The sequence below is a fragment of the Giraffa tippelskirchi genome, chromosome 6, assembly GCF_054371585.1.
Source record: "Giraffa tippelskirchi isolate mGirTip1 chromosome 6, T2T-mGirTip1v1.2.pri, whole genome shotgun sequence".
NCBI lineage: Eukaryota > Metazoa > Chordata > Mammalia > Artiodactyla > Giraffidae > Giraffa > Giraffa tippelskirchi.
In genome coordinates this window covers 143,942,193-143,958,331 of record NC_137280.1, presented here as the reverse complement: position 1 = coordinate 143,958,331, position 16,139 = coordinate 143,942,193, and the positions used below count along the sequence as shown (strand labels likewise).

Genomic DNA, 16,139 nt, shown 5'->3' with positions numbered 1-16,139 from the left:
ATATCTATGACATTGTTTTTCCACACTGGAAATCGTTTTACAGTATTTTTTTCCTAACAGTATCAACATCAGGGGAGAGGTGTCACAATTGCTGAATTGCCCTATGTCTTCAAAGCACCTAGTACACCTTTCATAGCGGCTTTCTAGACGTGTAAATTACTTAAACAATTCAGTCTTTCTCACTCTATATGATGTAAATTCGAGGAGAGGAAGACAGTTTTGTGTTTACCTTGTCCCCAACGTGTTACACTACCTGGCTACTAATTAATACTGATTTTAACTGTTTTAACTTCACGCACTTCGCTGCGCTCTAGTGATGCTTACGCTATTGTCTGTTCTCCGTATGAAATTTGTTTTGTTTTGTTTTACGTCGTAATATTCGTCGAGTCTTAAAAGAGTTAAAAACTGCGGAGCAGAAAAGCAGCTGCACAATCCTAACCCATGCTACTGACCTACCGTAGAGCGATAGGAACAGCTCGAGATCTCGCGAGACCAGTTTCGCTTGGGACCCCTTGCGGCCCAAGTGCGCATGTGTGGGTCGCCCGGAAAGTGTCGCATGTCTGCCGGGAGGGGAGGACGTCAGGAAGTAAACATTGGCGATTGTCTTCATTCGTGTGGAACTGTGCTAGGGTCAGCAGCGTTGGGACCGGGTAAGGAAGTCTTGTGAGAACTTGGAACGAGGAGGAGGATGAAGGTGGAGAACTCGGGGAAGAGGTCCAGAGGCTCCTAATTCTTAGGAATATCCTCACGGGATTGATGAACGCCAGGTTGAGAAAGGAACGGGGACCGAGAACCAAGGAAGCCGCTGTCCTAGGCCTCAGTATTGGTACTTGTGCCCAGTCAGACCAGGACTGTGTCCTCAGTGGTTTTTAAAGTAAGAATTATAAGGTGCTATTGGAGCTGAACTGTGCTTGTAGTTCTTAAGCACTTGAAATGTCGGCCATTCTGAATACATGTAAAATCCGTATCAGATTTTAAAGACTTGGTTTATTTTTTCCTATGTTGAAATGAAAATGTGGTGGTAATTAGGCAAAATGTTGCAAAAAAGTAATTTATCTGTTTCTTTTTGCTTTTTTAATATGTTTACGGAATATTTAAATTGACATATAGGACTGGTGGTATATTTCTCTTGGACAGCATTTTATTTGAGGGTTTTCAGCTTGGGTAATGGGACATGATATGACCAAATCTGTGTTTGAAAAAATAACACTGCAGTGTGGAGAACTGACTGGCAGGAATCAGAAGAGACTAGTAGGTAAAGGTAATACACTCAGGTTATCGATAGAAGTAGGTGAATTCGAGTGATATTCAGAAAGTGAAAATAACAGTACTTCGTGATGAAATAGGTATGGGAATTAGCTGGAACACTTCTGAAACGGAATGGATAGTGGTATCTTTCATCAAGAGAGGGAACAGTGGAAGAAGATTAGATTTCATAGAGAAGATTATGAATTTGAATTAAGACTAGTTGAGTTCAGGTTTCTTTGAGACATCTAAGTGGAGGTACTTTGAAGTAAGCAATTGGACTGTATTTATCTGAAGCTCAGAAAAAAGGTCTGAAGTAGAAAAATAAATTGGAGAGCCAACAGTCATATATCGTGGCTATTGAAACCTTGGAAATAGATGAACTTGTCCTATGGTGGAGTTTAGAGGGATGAAGGAAGCCTAGAATTGAGCCTTGTGGAATCCAAAATTAAGTAACTGGGCAGAAATGGAAGAACTTATGAAGGATACAGGAGGAGCAGTGAAAGGGGTACAAAAAAACCCAGGGGAATATGATATCACATCAGCCAAAGGATAAGAATATATCAAAAGGGGGAGGAACAGAACTAAAAAATGTCCAGAGGACTTAGCACATTGCTAACTTAGAGGTATCTTTGGAGCTGGGAGGGGAATGATTGAGAAGGACAGCAGATAATGTGGAAATAGAGATAGTGAATATAGGTGATCTTAAAGCATCCAGTTTTTAAGAGGAACAGAGATAGGACCCTGTGTACTCATTAAGGATTAGTGTGGTAGGAAAGTTTGAGACACATATGTAGAGAGGAAATCAGGAATATAATACATGAAAGAATGAGTCTCGTGAAATTTTAAATGCATGTGCATGTCTCTCTCCACTTAACCAATTAAAGTTGAAAGCACAACTGCAGCAGTATATAAAGACTTCAATGGAGGAGAAAGAGACCTTTCCCTTACAGATGCTCTGAAAGAAAACATATGAAACATTCTATATAACCCACAGTATGTGTTTTTAGGTTGTACTTTTGATAGTTTCTCAGGTGAATTCAGAAGGCCTAGTTTATTCTAATAGCTATTTCTTCCTTTTCATGTAGGAGGCCAGATAACCATGTCAACTGCAGCTGTGGATGCAGCTAATGCAGCCCCCTTGTCGGGGTCCAAAGAAATGAGTTTGGAGGAGCCAAAGAAGATGACTAGAGAGGACTGGAGAAAGAAGAAGGAGCTAGAAGAACAGCGAAAATTGGGTAATGCCCCTGCAGAAGTTGATGAAGAAGGAAAGTAAGTACTTAATTTTTTTGCAAGATCTGTTCATTCAGAATTCAAATTCATGTCTATTTAGTTTACCTATTTTTCATCCTTTGCTTTGACAGGAAACCATCTTTACCATTTCCATCATTTTTGTTTTCATTTATTGTATCAAACTCATACGTATAAAGTTTAATAAATAATAACGAAGGACTTGTAATGATGACTGTAGTCCTTTTTAGTTCTTCCCACTCCCTGTCCTACTGTACACAAGTGACTACAGCTGACCTTGAACAACACAGATTTGAACTGTGTGGGTCCACTTATACTCATATTTTTCTCAGTAAGTACAGGCAGTGCCACATGACCTGCCACTGGTTGAATCTTCCGATTCCAAACCATGGATGCAGAGGCCCAACTGTGCAACTTGAGCCTCCACAGGTTTTGGTATTTGAGGCAGGTCCTAGAACCAGTCCCTCTCAGATACCAAGCGAGGACCGAATTTGTCAATTTATTTTGAGTTTTTCTGGTTAATACCTCCACATCTCTGAATAACATACCTATACTACTATTATTATAATCAACTCGACATTATTAACTTCTTGTTCTGATAAAAGATTAATCTCACTAACATATATCCCTATCTTCCTTCATCTCTCCTACATCTTTAGTTATATGACTATTTTTAGTTTCTCTGTTAGAAATTTTTTCACTCTAATATACTTCATTTTTAATTCTTTTTATTATAGTGATAACAAGTATATTCTGTCTCCCCCTCCCACTACGATATCTCAAGCCTTACATTCTGTAAGGATATCCTTACATTCTACAACTTTGTTAAAAAATTTTTTTATTACAGAGACATCAATCCTCATATTCCTCAGTATATTTCTTCAGTGCCATGGTATATTGATCCATCAAAAAGGCCTACTTTAAAGCACCAGAGACCACAGCCAGAGAAGCAAAAGCAGTACAGCTCATCTGTAGAATGGTACAAGAGGGGTGTAAAAGAGGTGGGTATGCAACCTGTATATATGTGTGTAGAAATGGAGATTTTTAAGAACTTACTATAAGAACCTCTAATGTAATACTATATAAAGTATGAACAGATTACATGACCTTTTATCTGGTATTAAAATTCACAATACATACTACTTTAGTTTCTGTATTTTATAAATTTGATATTGCTAAAGTCTTTAAGCTTTCTCACTTATAACTGGTTTTCCTCTTAACAGATAAGTCATTTCATTAGACAGTACAGTAATGAGAGCCAAAGTTATTTTTAACTTATTTATATAAATAAAAATTTTCTTTGGTTTTCTTTATATCTGCTTATAGAATTCCATAACTACTAAATACCGAAAAGGAGCATGTGAAAACTGTGGAGCCATGACACACAAAAAGAAAGACTGTTTTGAGGTAAGCTCACCTTTGAGAATTTTGGAAACTGCTGTCAGAGAGTCTCTTTCTTTATTTGTGTCAGAGAATTTAATTCTGTTTTTTAAATTACCTATATTTAGGTACAAGTTAAATGAAAACATTAACTTGAATGAATTAGTTCAGCACCGTCAAAATTTTTTGCAGGAGGACTAACCAGTAATTGAGTAAACCATAAAGTCCCATGGTATGTTCACACTGCTCTGTAAAGGTTATATGAAATTTTCCTCATGGCTTCAGATACTTAGGGGAAAAATTTAATCTTCCTCGTTTTCCAGAGACCTAGGCGAGTTGGCGCAAAATTTACGGGGACTAATATAGCTCCAGATGAACATGTCCAGCCTCAGCTGATGTTTGACTACGATGGGAAGAGGGATCGGTGGAATGGCTACAATCCAGAAGAACACATGAAAATTGTAGAAGAGTATGCCAAAGTTGACCTGGTAAGCACAGTTCACTGCTTTCCTGCTATCCTTAAAGAATGTATATTTTGGTATATCTCTAGTTTAGCAACTCTGTTTTTTGTCTTTATGCAGTATAAAAATGATTGCATTTTTATTGTAGTAGTAGTAAGCCTAATTGAATAGTGAAATAAACAGTATACTAACCCTATTTGGCAGCAGTGTCTTTTTACTTTATTCTTATATTGTCCATTACTCCCTGATTTAGTTTGCAAGAAATACTGGAAGCATGAGAATAGATTAGTGTTCAAAACTTTTGGCTTCCTGAGGTTATAAACTCTTGGCTCCCAAACTGTATCTTGCCTATGGGCCTGTTTTATAGTTGTCTCACATAGCATTTGAGGGTGGGGAAAGAAGAATAGGATAACTCCTTTCAGGAAACTGAATTTTATTTTAATTTAACCTCAGTTTTTTCTGTTATGATTTCACCTACTCGCTCCCATTTTTTAAAAAACCGTAGTCACTGCTGTTTTTTGGTTTTGTGTTCCTTTTTTTTAAAGTAGCGTTAACATTTAAGACCGTGGGATTTCACATTTTAATAAAATCTGAATTTTATCTTTTCTCAAACAATGAAATATATGGTAATCCTGGGCCAGCCTGGAAGAGTCAGTCATCTGGAGTCAAGTGGCACTTTGTCAGCAAGGCTTGCTCTCTGCAGTTTATCCCTGCTGCTGTCTAGCTTAGTTTATATTAATGCCTGACTCAAACAGGACTTTATAACTCCTGCTTAAATATGGCCAATTGGATCTGACTCATTTTCATTTGGGTTTTTTTTTTTTATTTATATTTTATTAAATGAAAGATTCTTTAAATTTTACAGTGCTTTACAATTTTTAAAAGTTTCACACACACGATTTCATATAATCCCATAATACCCCCCTTTTATTAATCTCCTACCTGCCTATTGCCCCTCCCCTTTTATTCTACCAATTGGTAACCACTAGTTTGTTCTCTGTTATCTGTGAATCTGTTTCTTTCTTGTTTTATTCAGTAGTTTGTTGTATTTTTTAGATTCCACATAGTACTTGTCTTTCTCTGACCAGTTTCACTTAGTATAATGCCCTCCAAGTCCATCCATGTTGCTGCAAATAACAAAATTTCATTCTTTTTTATAGATAAGAAGTATTCCATTGTATACCACATTTTCTTTATTCATTCATCTGTTTTTTTAATTAATTTTTATTGCAACATTGTTGCTTTACAATGTTGTATTAGTTTCTGCTATATAGCAAAGTGAATCAGTTGCATACATACATACATACATTCTTTTTTAGGCCACTACAGCGTTGAGTAGTTTGGCGCATTTTTTGTTTGTTTTTTGGCTGCCCTGCATAGCTTGTGGGATCTTAGTTCCCCAACCAGGGATCAAACCTCGGCCCTTGGCAGTGAAAGCACGGAGTCCTAACTATATGACTGCCAGGGAATTACCTATAACTCGTGTTCTTCAGGAGCCAGAGGTCTAGAGCTACAAGACAACCTTGTCTGGTGACCTTTTCTGAAAACAGTAAGCTTATGCATTTTTACTCATATAAAAATTAAATGTTCATTTGATGGGACTTCCTGGTGGTCCATTGGCCAGAACTCCATACTCCCAATGCTGAGGGCTGGGGTTCATTACCTGGTCAGGGAACTAGATCCCACATGCTACAATTAAGGGTTTGCATGCCACAACTAAGACCCAATACAGCCAAATAAATAAATGAAAATAAAAATATTAAAAAAATTAAATGTTCATTTGAATGTTGAAAGTAAATTTCAAATGTTTCTTTTTCCTTAGGCAAAACGAACACTGAAAGCCCAAAAACTCCAAGAAGAATTAGCCTCAGGAAAATTAGTGGAACAGGCTGTAAGTAATAAAATGATCATTAAAAAATTTCAAACTCTTAGTAAACAAAAAATGAAGATTGACACAAAAATTCATTTTATATCTCTCCAGTTAGAAGAGATTTGAGAGAGAGAGAAGTGCTATCAAGGGGAAGGAGTAAAACTGACACATTAAAGGTTCAAGGGACTATAAATTGATGCAGTCATTTTGGAGAGAATATTGCCATAAAACATTTATATACCTTTTCTGGAATTAAATTAGTAGATCCATCCATCCTAAAAATTTTCTAGTATTCAGAAAAATCACTCTGCACAAAAATGTTCACTTCAGCACTTTTTACAACAGTAAGAAATTAAAAATAGTTTAATAAGGAATTAGTGAAGTGAGCTATCCTTCCTCTGCATGAGAGAATGTTGCATAGCTCTTAAAATGGCTTTCATCAAATCTTAGTAACAACACTGGATAACACATATTTTAATGACACATGTAAAATTTTATAATACTACCTCACAGGGAAGACGACTACAACACTAGTTGTCATTTAATATAGAAATTAAAACACTAGTTCTCATTTAGTATAGAATTTGTGGATTTTTCTTTTTATGTATTTTAGTGTTTCCTACACTTTGAACATGTAAAGCAAAAAGAATTTTCAAACTGAAAAAAAAAAGATGGATTGCAGACAGGTTTTTTCCTATTTTTTTTCCCAGTCAATTTAATAGTTAAATTATGTTTATTAGAGTTGTGAAAGTTTTTTTTTTAACAAATTTATGGCGTAAATAAAAAAAGTTATCAAGTTTAAATTTCTAAAAGGGACCCTTAGCAAGTATAATTACAAAGCAAACAGAACTAGGTAAGTTAATCACCAAGTGAGCAGTCACAGAGGCAGGTTCAAAGCACAGGTTAACAGACAGATGATGTTAAAATCCAGCTGTGCCCCTAGCTAGCAAGATGGTCCTGGAAAAATTAATTTGCCTCTCTGAACTTCAGTTTATCATCTCTAAAGCAGAGATAACAACGCCTGCCTGCCCCCAACACACACGGAGGAGGCTTAGCATACATGTCACACAGTAAACACTTGGTAGTTGGTAGCTAGTGTTGTGATTGTTAATCATTAGTAACTCTGGAAGAAAGAAAAGGGCTTTTTTTTTGTTTTTCTAACATGTTCTCTGTTGTTTCTTGTAAACATAATTTATCTTCCTAGTAAGTATACTTAAAATGTTTGTAAGGGACTGATGAGTTTTGCCCATTTGAATGTGAAGATTAACTACATACAGTAGGACTATGTCTACTACAGAGATCTAGCAATATAAATATCCTTTGTTGAACTAGCAACTTGCAAGAACTCAAAAAAATTCTTTAAAAAAATTTCCAATTTTGAAAGTAACAGATACTCAGAAAAAATATATAGAAAATGATAAAGAAGAAAAACATTCCTTATGTTAACCATTAACACTTTAAAGTAGGCTTTTCAGTGTCCCAGTCCACTCCCTCACATATATCCATGTATGTGTGTGATTATAATACAACATGTTTTTTAAATGGATTCATCTTTACATTCTCGTTTATCATCTACTCTTTCAATTAAATAATATACAGTACAATGAGGACCTGTTTTCTGTATCATTAAATGTAGACCTATAACATTTATGTTTATATAAATTCACATGGTTCAATAATCAAAATAATTTAAGACAGATGTGCAGTGAAAAGTCTCCCACTCCTGCCTCAGTCCGTCCTATCTCTAAACCTCACCCCCCATAATCTTTTTTATTTTTTTTACAGATCCTTTCAGAGTTTCTTGTGTAAATACAAACAAATACAAATATATAATCTTATTCCCATCTTTCCTTCTTTTTTTTCCTCAAACAAAAAAAAGGTAGCAAAGTATGAAAAATGAAAAGTGAAAATGTTAGTCACTCAGTTGTGGCTGACTCTTGGCAACCCCATGGACTGAAACCCACCAGCGTCCTCTGTCCATGGAATTCTCCAAACAAGAATACTGGAGTGGGTAGCCATTCCCTTCTCCAGGGGATCTTCCCAACCCAGTGATGGAACCTGGGTCTCCTGCATTATAGGCAGATTCTTTACCATCTCACCCACTAGGGAGTCCAAAGTATACATATTAATATTTTTCTGCACCTTGGACAAAATCACTTGAATGGTTGTTCAGTGTTTATTGAGCGCAGTAATTTATATAACCATTCATCTCTTATTAATTTGTTTTTTTCCCAGTTTTCTGTACAGTAGTACACAACATTAGAGACTTACATAATATATACATCTTTATATAATAGACATACTAATTTCCTTACAATAAATTCCTAAAAGTGCAACTGTTGATGCACTGAATATGTATATATAAAATCTGATGACTTATCACTTAGCAAGCATTTTAAAAGGCTATACAAATTTTTGTTTCTACCAATACACTATATATATGTATTTTTATACATATTTCCACCTCCCCCTACTGAGCTATAAGATATTCTTTTTAACTTGTGAAGCCTTTTAAAGGGACATAATGAAATACTGAGCACTTTGTTCCAGGCATTTTGTGGAGTTAGAGAATATCCTGACCAACTACTAATTAAGAAAGGGTGTCTTTGAGGCATGGAGTTCACACCTTCCTTAAATCACAGTATGTTGTCACCTGAGTAGATTTCTTCATTGCCGAAATTTTACAAAGGCTGTTTTGGCTCTAAAGATGCTTATTACATGATCCTGGTAACTTTCCTTTTTGGCCTTAATAGAAAAACAGTGAAATTTAATGAAAATGTTATGTCTGAAGATAAACATATATGAAATGAATGTTTATTAGGTATATTGATCAATTTAATCTTTCTGTTACATTTGTGTGATTATAATCCTATCATCAGTGAAAACTTTCGATTTGTAGACAGTCTGATAAAATTATTCACAATGACATACTTGTATTTAAAACTTACGTGCTCACTACAGGTGAGAAATATGAGAATTTGTTCAGTTAAATTTATTATTTTAACTGTGTTTTTAAAACATAGTTAAATAATAGTTAAAACATAGTTAAATAATCATTTGATTCAGTATAATAAAATCACAAATTCATTTTCTTCTTTTGTGGCATAGAATTCTCCGAAACATCAGTGGGGAGAAGAGGAACCGAATTCTCAGACGGTAATACATAGAGGTCCTATCAGGGTATACATTAAGGTTTAAATTTCTGATGGCTAATGTTAGTAATAACTCATGATAATAATAATAGGCTTAAACAACACAAGGAGTAAGAGTTGGGTTAAAGGGAAAATAAAAACTAGATGCTGCTCTTTTTTTCTTAAAATTTTTTCCCCCTCTTCCTCTTTCAGGAAAAAGATCATAACAGTGAAGATGAGGATGAAGATAAATATGCAGATGATATTGACATGCCTGGACAGAATTTTGACTCTAAGAGACGAATTACTGTCCGGAATCTCAGGATTCGAGAAGATATTGCAAAAGTAAGCCTTGCCAACTTAACACACATACTCAGAAAACATTTGTCTTCCCAACCTAAATTTTGTCTATTCACATTGTATCTGGATAGTATATGGGTAATATACTCAGTCATTCCAAAGTATATCATTCTGGATTTCTTTCTCTTCAACTGTACCCCCAGACATGTACACACACACACACACACACAATTTAATTACACACACACACAATTTAATTGTCTCCTCCTACTAGTCTGCTGAAATTTTTGATGAAAGTAAACATTAACACAGTCTTAAAACCTTTTTTCTTTCTAGTATTTGCGGAATTTAGATCCAAATTCTGCTTACTATGATCCCAAAACTAGAGCGATGAGAGAGAATCCCTATGCAAATGCAGGAAAGAATCCAGATGAGTAAGTAACAAGTTCAATGTAAAGATTTCAGGGTGAGGCAGGGAGTTGTTATTCATAAAACACAATCTGAATTAAAATGAGCATCATCTGTGGTTGGGTCAAAAAAGAATTTCCTTAAAGAAATTAATCTCTGAAACAGTTTTTTTTTTTTTTAAAGAGTCAGCTACGCAGGGGATAACTTCGTTAGATACACAGGAGATACCATTTCAATGGCCCAGACACAATGTAAGTGTTTCCTCTATGTCAAGGTATTTTATATCAGCTCATAAGAAATTGGGGGCATTTTTTAAAGCTTGTTTTCAAGCCTGAAAACAGTGTAGCTGACAACTCATTACCACGGTTTTAATTACCCTAGTGTTTGCTTGGGAAGCCTATGACAAGGGGTCTGAAGTGCATCTACAAGCAGATCCTACAAAACTAGAGCTATTGTATAAGTCCTTCAAAGTCAAGAAAGAAGACTTCAAAGAACAGCAGAAAGAAAGCATCCTGGAAAAGGTAACTATGACCAAACAATACACAGTCCATTTTAATCCATCGGGACTAGGTGCAATTGGTATACAGTATCAGTATAACTGAGTGAGCTTTTACAGCAAAACAAGCCACCTCAAAACTTAATAGTTTGAGTAGATATTTCTTATTTCTCACCATTTTGTACATCAGTTCGGTCTCCTGGTCTGAGCATGCCTATCTGAAACCGGATGACCTAGAATGGCCTCCCTTTGGTTTCTAGCAGGTAGCAGGCCTTCTCTGTCCCAAGGAGGCCTCACGTCTGCCCCACGTGGGTTCTCATCCTCTGATAGGCTAGCCCAGCTTCTTTACATGACATTCTCAGAATACCAGAGTCTAACAACAAAGTGTGCCCTGGTGCACAAGTGTTTTTCAGGTCTTTGCTTACATCATATTTGCCAGTATTCCAGGGGCCAGAACAAGTAGCATGGCCAGGCCCAGATCCAAGGGATGAAGCAGCAAAATCATGTGGCAAATGGGCATGCATACAGGATAAGGGGAATTTTATGAGCATTTTGTAATTCACCACACTCAACAGATGAATAGCAATTGAGACATCTTTTATTTGGCTATGAAAGTTTGGTGGCTTTTTTTCACTGTGTTTTATATAACAAAGCCTATGAAGAATAGTCCTCTAATCTTTGTGATCAGAAATAAACCCCTCAGTAGAGATTTGAATGCAAATCTTTGTAAAATATATTTAATAATGTTCAATGTCCTTTTAGTATGGCGGTCAAGAACACTTGGATGCTCCTCCAGCTGAATTGCTTTTAGCTCAGACTGAAGACTATGTGGAGTACTCAAGACATGGGACAGTCATCAAAGGACAAGAGCGGGCTGTCGCCTGCTCCAAGTACGAGGAAGATGTGAAGATCAACAATCATACAGTATGTGTTGAACTAGAATTATATTGTGTCCTTGTTAGCATTTTGCTCTGGATTATAGTTTTCATTAGTAAATCATTGTTGTGTTTTGTTTTTTTGTATTTTAACTTTCTTATTTTTAACAATTTTTAAAGGTTATATTCCATTTACAGTTTTTACAAAGTATTGGCTATATTCCCTGCATTGTACAGTACATCCTTGTAGCCTGTCTTATAGCCAGTAGTTTGTACCTTCCACTCTCCAATCCCTATACTGCCTCTCCCCTCCACCCCACTGTTAACCACTAGTTTGATCTGTGAGTCTGCTTCTTTTTTTTGTATACACTAATTATTTTGTATTCACTAGTTTGTTGTGTTTGTTTAGATTCCACATGTAAGTGATACCGTATAGTATTTGTCTTTGACGTATTTTGCTAAGCATAATGCCCCTTCAAGTCCATCCATGTTGCTGCAAATGGTAAAATTTTATTCTTCTTTATGGCTGAGTAGTATTCCATTGTATACCACATCTTCTTTATCATTCATCTGTGTTTTAATTAATTTTTATTGTAATATTGTTGCTTTATTCCCTGTATTTCCTATAAACAGGAATTCAGATACAAAAGCTTGATATAAGTTAAATATTTTGACAGAGACACTTAATAGGTGACAAAGTAAATGTCATATTGCATATTGTATCACATGATAAAGCTTATTTAATTTGCTGTACTTTTATAGTACCCAAACTACACTTGTCTTTCTAAGTAAGAGTCAAAAATCTAGCTACCTAAGAAGAGCCAGGCCAGTAATCATGTATGAGTGAAATGAGCCAGGCAAATTTTTACAAACTAGAGAACACGAGCCCTGTCCCTTTTAAAAGGAGCATCCACTGGTCAGCAACAGGCAGTTACTGACAAGTGTGAATGTGCCCAGAATTTCCCAATCCTTCTGAATTTTTCAAGAGAAGTAAAGTAGCCTAATTTTTTTAATTTTGGGGGAGAGAGTGAGAATAGAATGTAAGACCATTGTAACCACACACTCTCCTTGTTAGCTAACCCTGGACTCCCCGTAATTTTCACTTTTAATCACCAGCATGTGAGACTAACCCAGCAAGGACCTAACTGTATAGCACAGGGGACTATACTTAGTATTTTTTAATAACCTATGAGATAAAAGAATCTGAAAGATAAAAAAATATATGTATGTATGTATATATTCTGTGCTGTACACCTGAAGCTAACACGACACGGTAAATCAACTATACCTCAGTTTTTTAAAAATAATATGATTAATTAAAGAGAGGATTTTTTTACAAAGAAAAACAGTATATGAGAAACCTTAAGTTTCAGGTTCCTTTTTAAATAACCTCTCTCTCCCTCTCTGCAGCATATCTGGGGATCTTACTGGAAAGAAGGCCGATGGGGATACAAATGCTGTCACTCTTTTTTCAAGTATTCCTATTGTACTGGAGAAGCTGGGAAGGATATTGCTGTAAGTAATTGTCCTCTGGTTCGTAAAAACAGCCAAAACCCATGGCTGATTCATGTCAATGTATGGCAAAAACTATTACAATATTGTAAAGTAATTAGCCCCCAACTAAAATAAATAAATTTATTAAAAAAAAAAAAAAAAACAGCCAAAGCTCTTAGGTCAAAAATCTGTATGAAACATATATTTTTATGTTTCAAATTTTAAATTTTTCTTAGATGATTGGTAGCTATGATACTCAAGTTAGATTACTTATGTTTTTCCACAGAATTCAGAGGAATGTATTATAAATGATGCAACTGGAGAAGAATCTGTGAAAAAACCTCAAACCCTCATGGAGGTATGTCCATGATCAATTGCCCTGAATTTTTAAGTCTTAAAGGGAAGACTTTAAAACTTGCACTAGAACTTAGGTTTTGCATTAGTAACACTATATGTAAATCCTCCGTATCAGATGCATCAGGAAAAACTAAAAGAGGAGAAAAAGAAGAAAAAGAAGAAGAAGAAGCATCGAAAGAGCAGTTCAGAGAGTGATGATGAAGAAAAGAAACATGAAAAGTTGAAAAAGGTACTTTGTGAAGGCTAAATAAATAGTAAAAGTGACCACAGTCTTCTTTATTTGTAGGAATCTTAGAAAAGTATCTTGTCTTATTCCCAAGCTCATTTTAAAAATGAACAAACCCTAAGACTGGGTGATTTGCTTGGGTCACCTATCAGGTCTAGAATACAAATGGAGATTTTGTGTGTCTCCGTATTGCCTACTTTTTGAACTTTTGTTGAATATCACTAATGCACAGAAGAAAAATGGTTGGTATAGCTGTTATTTTAGAGTTATTGACATGTTCCCCAGAGATAATTGCCATCTAGCTCTATAATTGTAAGCTTCAGCAAGTCTTGGGAAAAGTCAGAATTGTATTCTCCACCCAAAGCGTCAGTTGCTGGCTTCTGTCAGTAAAATGAATCTCATTCAGTTTTTGTTGTTAAATAAAATTTCTTTAACATTGAAAATGTTATAGAATGTTTTGTGCTCTATGAAAATTTTTGAGCCAAATAATTAGTTGTAGCTTGACAGCAATAGAGCTGACTCCCAAGCTGAGGCAATCTAGGTTTTTGATGTAACAATTCAAAGTCAGTGGGGTCTTTTGGTACTCAGCCATCTCTGAACCAAAGGGATCTGACTCAGAGCCACGGTACTCATGTATTTCTTCTCACTGTAGGCACTGAATGCAGAGGAGGCCCGTCTTCTTCACGTCAAGGAGATAATGCAGATTGATGAGAGGAAGCGACCTTACAACAGCATATATGAAACTCGGGAACCCACTGAAGAGGAAATGGAGGCCTACAGAATGAAACGTCAGAGGCCAGATGACCCCATGGCCTCCTTCCTTGGACAGTAGTAACTTGTCACTGACGGTGACCCAAGATAGACTCTGCTGATACATTCTTTTAGATTCTTGCTGTTGATTATTGATGGAAAAATCCGTATCTATTCTCGTTAAAGTCAGGAAGCAAGGAGACAGCCTGACTTTAATAAGGTATTCAGAAGTCTCATAGTAAATTCATTCCTTTACACAGTGAAGAACAAAGAAGAAATAAAGTGGTATGTTAAGTGCAGATTAAGATTTTATTTCAGATTTTATATTAGTGATGTGGGAAAAGATCTTAGTTCTCCACCTATCATGAATACCTTCTCAACATTATTAAGTTTCAAACTATTTCCTCAATTTTTATGGCCCTTTAGTGTTAGGACTCATTGTGAAGGCAATTAGTTACTCTTTCTTGAAACAAGGGCTTCATTTCTTTTTTAATAGTAACTATAACTAGTTATTTAATAATCATTTCTTTTTGCCTTCTCAGATTTTTCTGATCTGAAATTGATAACCTGTCTTGAGCTTTGGGTTACTGGAAGGAAATCTGTAGAACCTGTGAATAACTTTATCCCTGATGTCAGTCTGCGTAGTAACAATTCTGTTTCCCACTTGGTTATAAAATTTTGATTTTCAAAACATTTCCTTGTATCTTATACTCAGAACTAAATGTGTTAGCCTTTGAATGGGTAAAAAAGTTTTTCACCCTGAGTCAGTGTTGACTGATCAGTCCTAGGTCTTTTACCATTCTGGACAGGAGTATTCAGACACCAAAATCCTCTCCTTTGTCACAGAGGATATGATTTGTGATACTAATTGCTATTTTAGTTTCCCTTAATATAACAGTCATGAATATTAGATTTTTAAAAGATTGTAGAGTATCTGTTGTACCTAATCTTTATAGCCAGCAGGTGTCTCGGTAAAATTTGCAAGAAGTGAAACCTGAAGTTGAAGGTTTCTTCAGAATATTACAAGCCTATAGGGCTGTTAGTATCTGAGAATGACATGATTTTTAAGCTTCTTCTAATAACATTGGGAAGATAATACTGACAGAGTGGGATTGGTGAAAACAGCCTGTTTAAAACCCCTGACACAAGTACATTGACTTTTAACAGTTCACTGGCTTTTCCAAACTACCAAAACCCACTAGAATATTGCATTAAATTAACATCTCAGAAATACTGCTGATGGGAAAGTAACTGAATCAAACTGTCAAGTACTGTGGATATATATTGTATCTAAATTCAGACCAGTATGAAATTAAAACAGTGATACAAACAGATCTAATTCTTACCTACTTTAAGAATATCAAAAATATGTTTTCATATTCCTACCTTAATATAGGCTGCTTCAACATAAAATCTGATATTATTGTCTATTTTGTATTTTAATTATCTTTTGTTAATAAAGATATATAATTGAAAATACTTAACTGTGAATGGTTTGTGGCATTATTTCAAATATTTGGCAGAAAAGTAGTTTATAGGACTGGCAGGAAGGCTGAGTTAGCTTCTGCACATTTGAATTAGAAAATTTCAGGACACTTTAACTCAAAAAAATGTGTCACCTAACATTTCTGGACTTCTGTTTTCTCTTGTGAAACCTAATTTATGCTGATTTTAGGAAGAATAATATCTGAAATCATGTCTTATTTCTGTTTCATTTTGGATAAAAGGTAACATCTAGAATATTACTCAAGATATGAGCTTTGATTTTATTATCTCAGTTATAGATGACTTGAGTGCTGGAACTGTGTGCTATAGTTTGCATATGTTATCCCTCAGAAGACTTTCATGGGGTGAGTAATAGGATAATATCCATATTACACAATAAGCAAAAGGAC

At 35.4% G+C, this 16,139-nt stretch overlaps 2 protein-coding genes across 11 annotated transcripts in view; one reads left to right on the top strand and one right to left on the bottom strand.

Annotated features, from left to right (window-relative positions):
• Positions 1-16,139, bottom strand: part of PTTG1 (PTTG1 regulator of sister chromatid separation, securin) — a 95,769-nt gene that overhangs the window by 39,223 nt on the left and 40,407 nt on the right. Inside the window, exon 1 of one of the 9 annotated variants that reach the window (XM_081500612.1) lies at positions 457-554. The exons of 3 other annotated variants lie outside the window; for them this stretch is intronic. The gene's annotated coding sequence lies outside the window, so the exon portion shown is untranslated. Of the gene's footprint in view, positions 1-229; positions 555-16,139 lie in introns of those variants that run through there. 5 more of the 9 variants (XM_081500621.1, XM_081500620.1, XM_081500611.1 and 2 more) reach the window with 5 other exon arrangements.
• Positions 541-15,721, top strand: SLU7 (spliceosome associated SLU7). 2 transcript variants are annotated; one of them, XM_081500596.1, is made up of 16 exons: positions 541-650; positions 2,334-2,517; positions 3,344-3,497; positions 3,823-3,903; positions 4,200-4,364; positions 6,160-6,228; positions 9,316-9,363; positions 9,552-9,683; positions 9,975-10,072; positions 10,230-10,297; positions 10,428-10,567; positions 11,305-11,466; positions 12,828-12,932; positions 13,198-13,269; positions 13,384-13,497; positions 14,147-15,721. In XM_081500596.1, the coding sequence occupies exons 1-16, from the start codon at positions 557-559 to the stop codon at positions 14,324-14,326; spliced, it is 1,866 nt and encodes a 621-aa protein (XP_081356722.1). In that variant the 5' UTR covers positions 541-556; the 3' UTR covers positions 14,327-15,721. The 2 variants fall into 2 exon arrangements, with proteins under 2 accessions (XP_081356722.1, XP_081356723.1); XM_081500597.1 differs by having other exon boundaries at positions 541-874.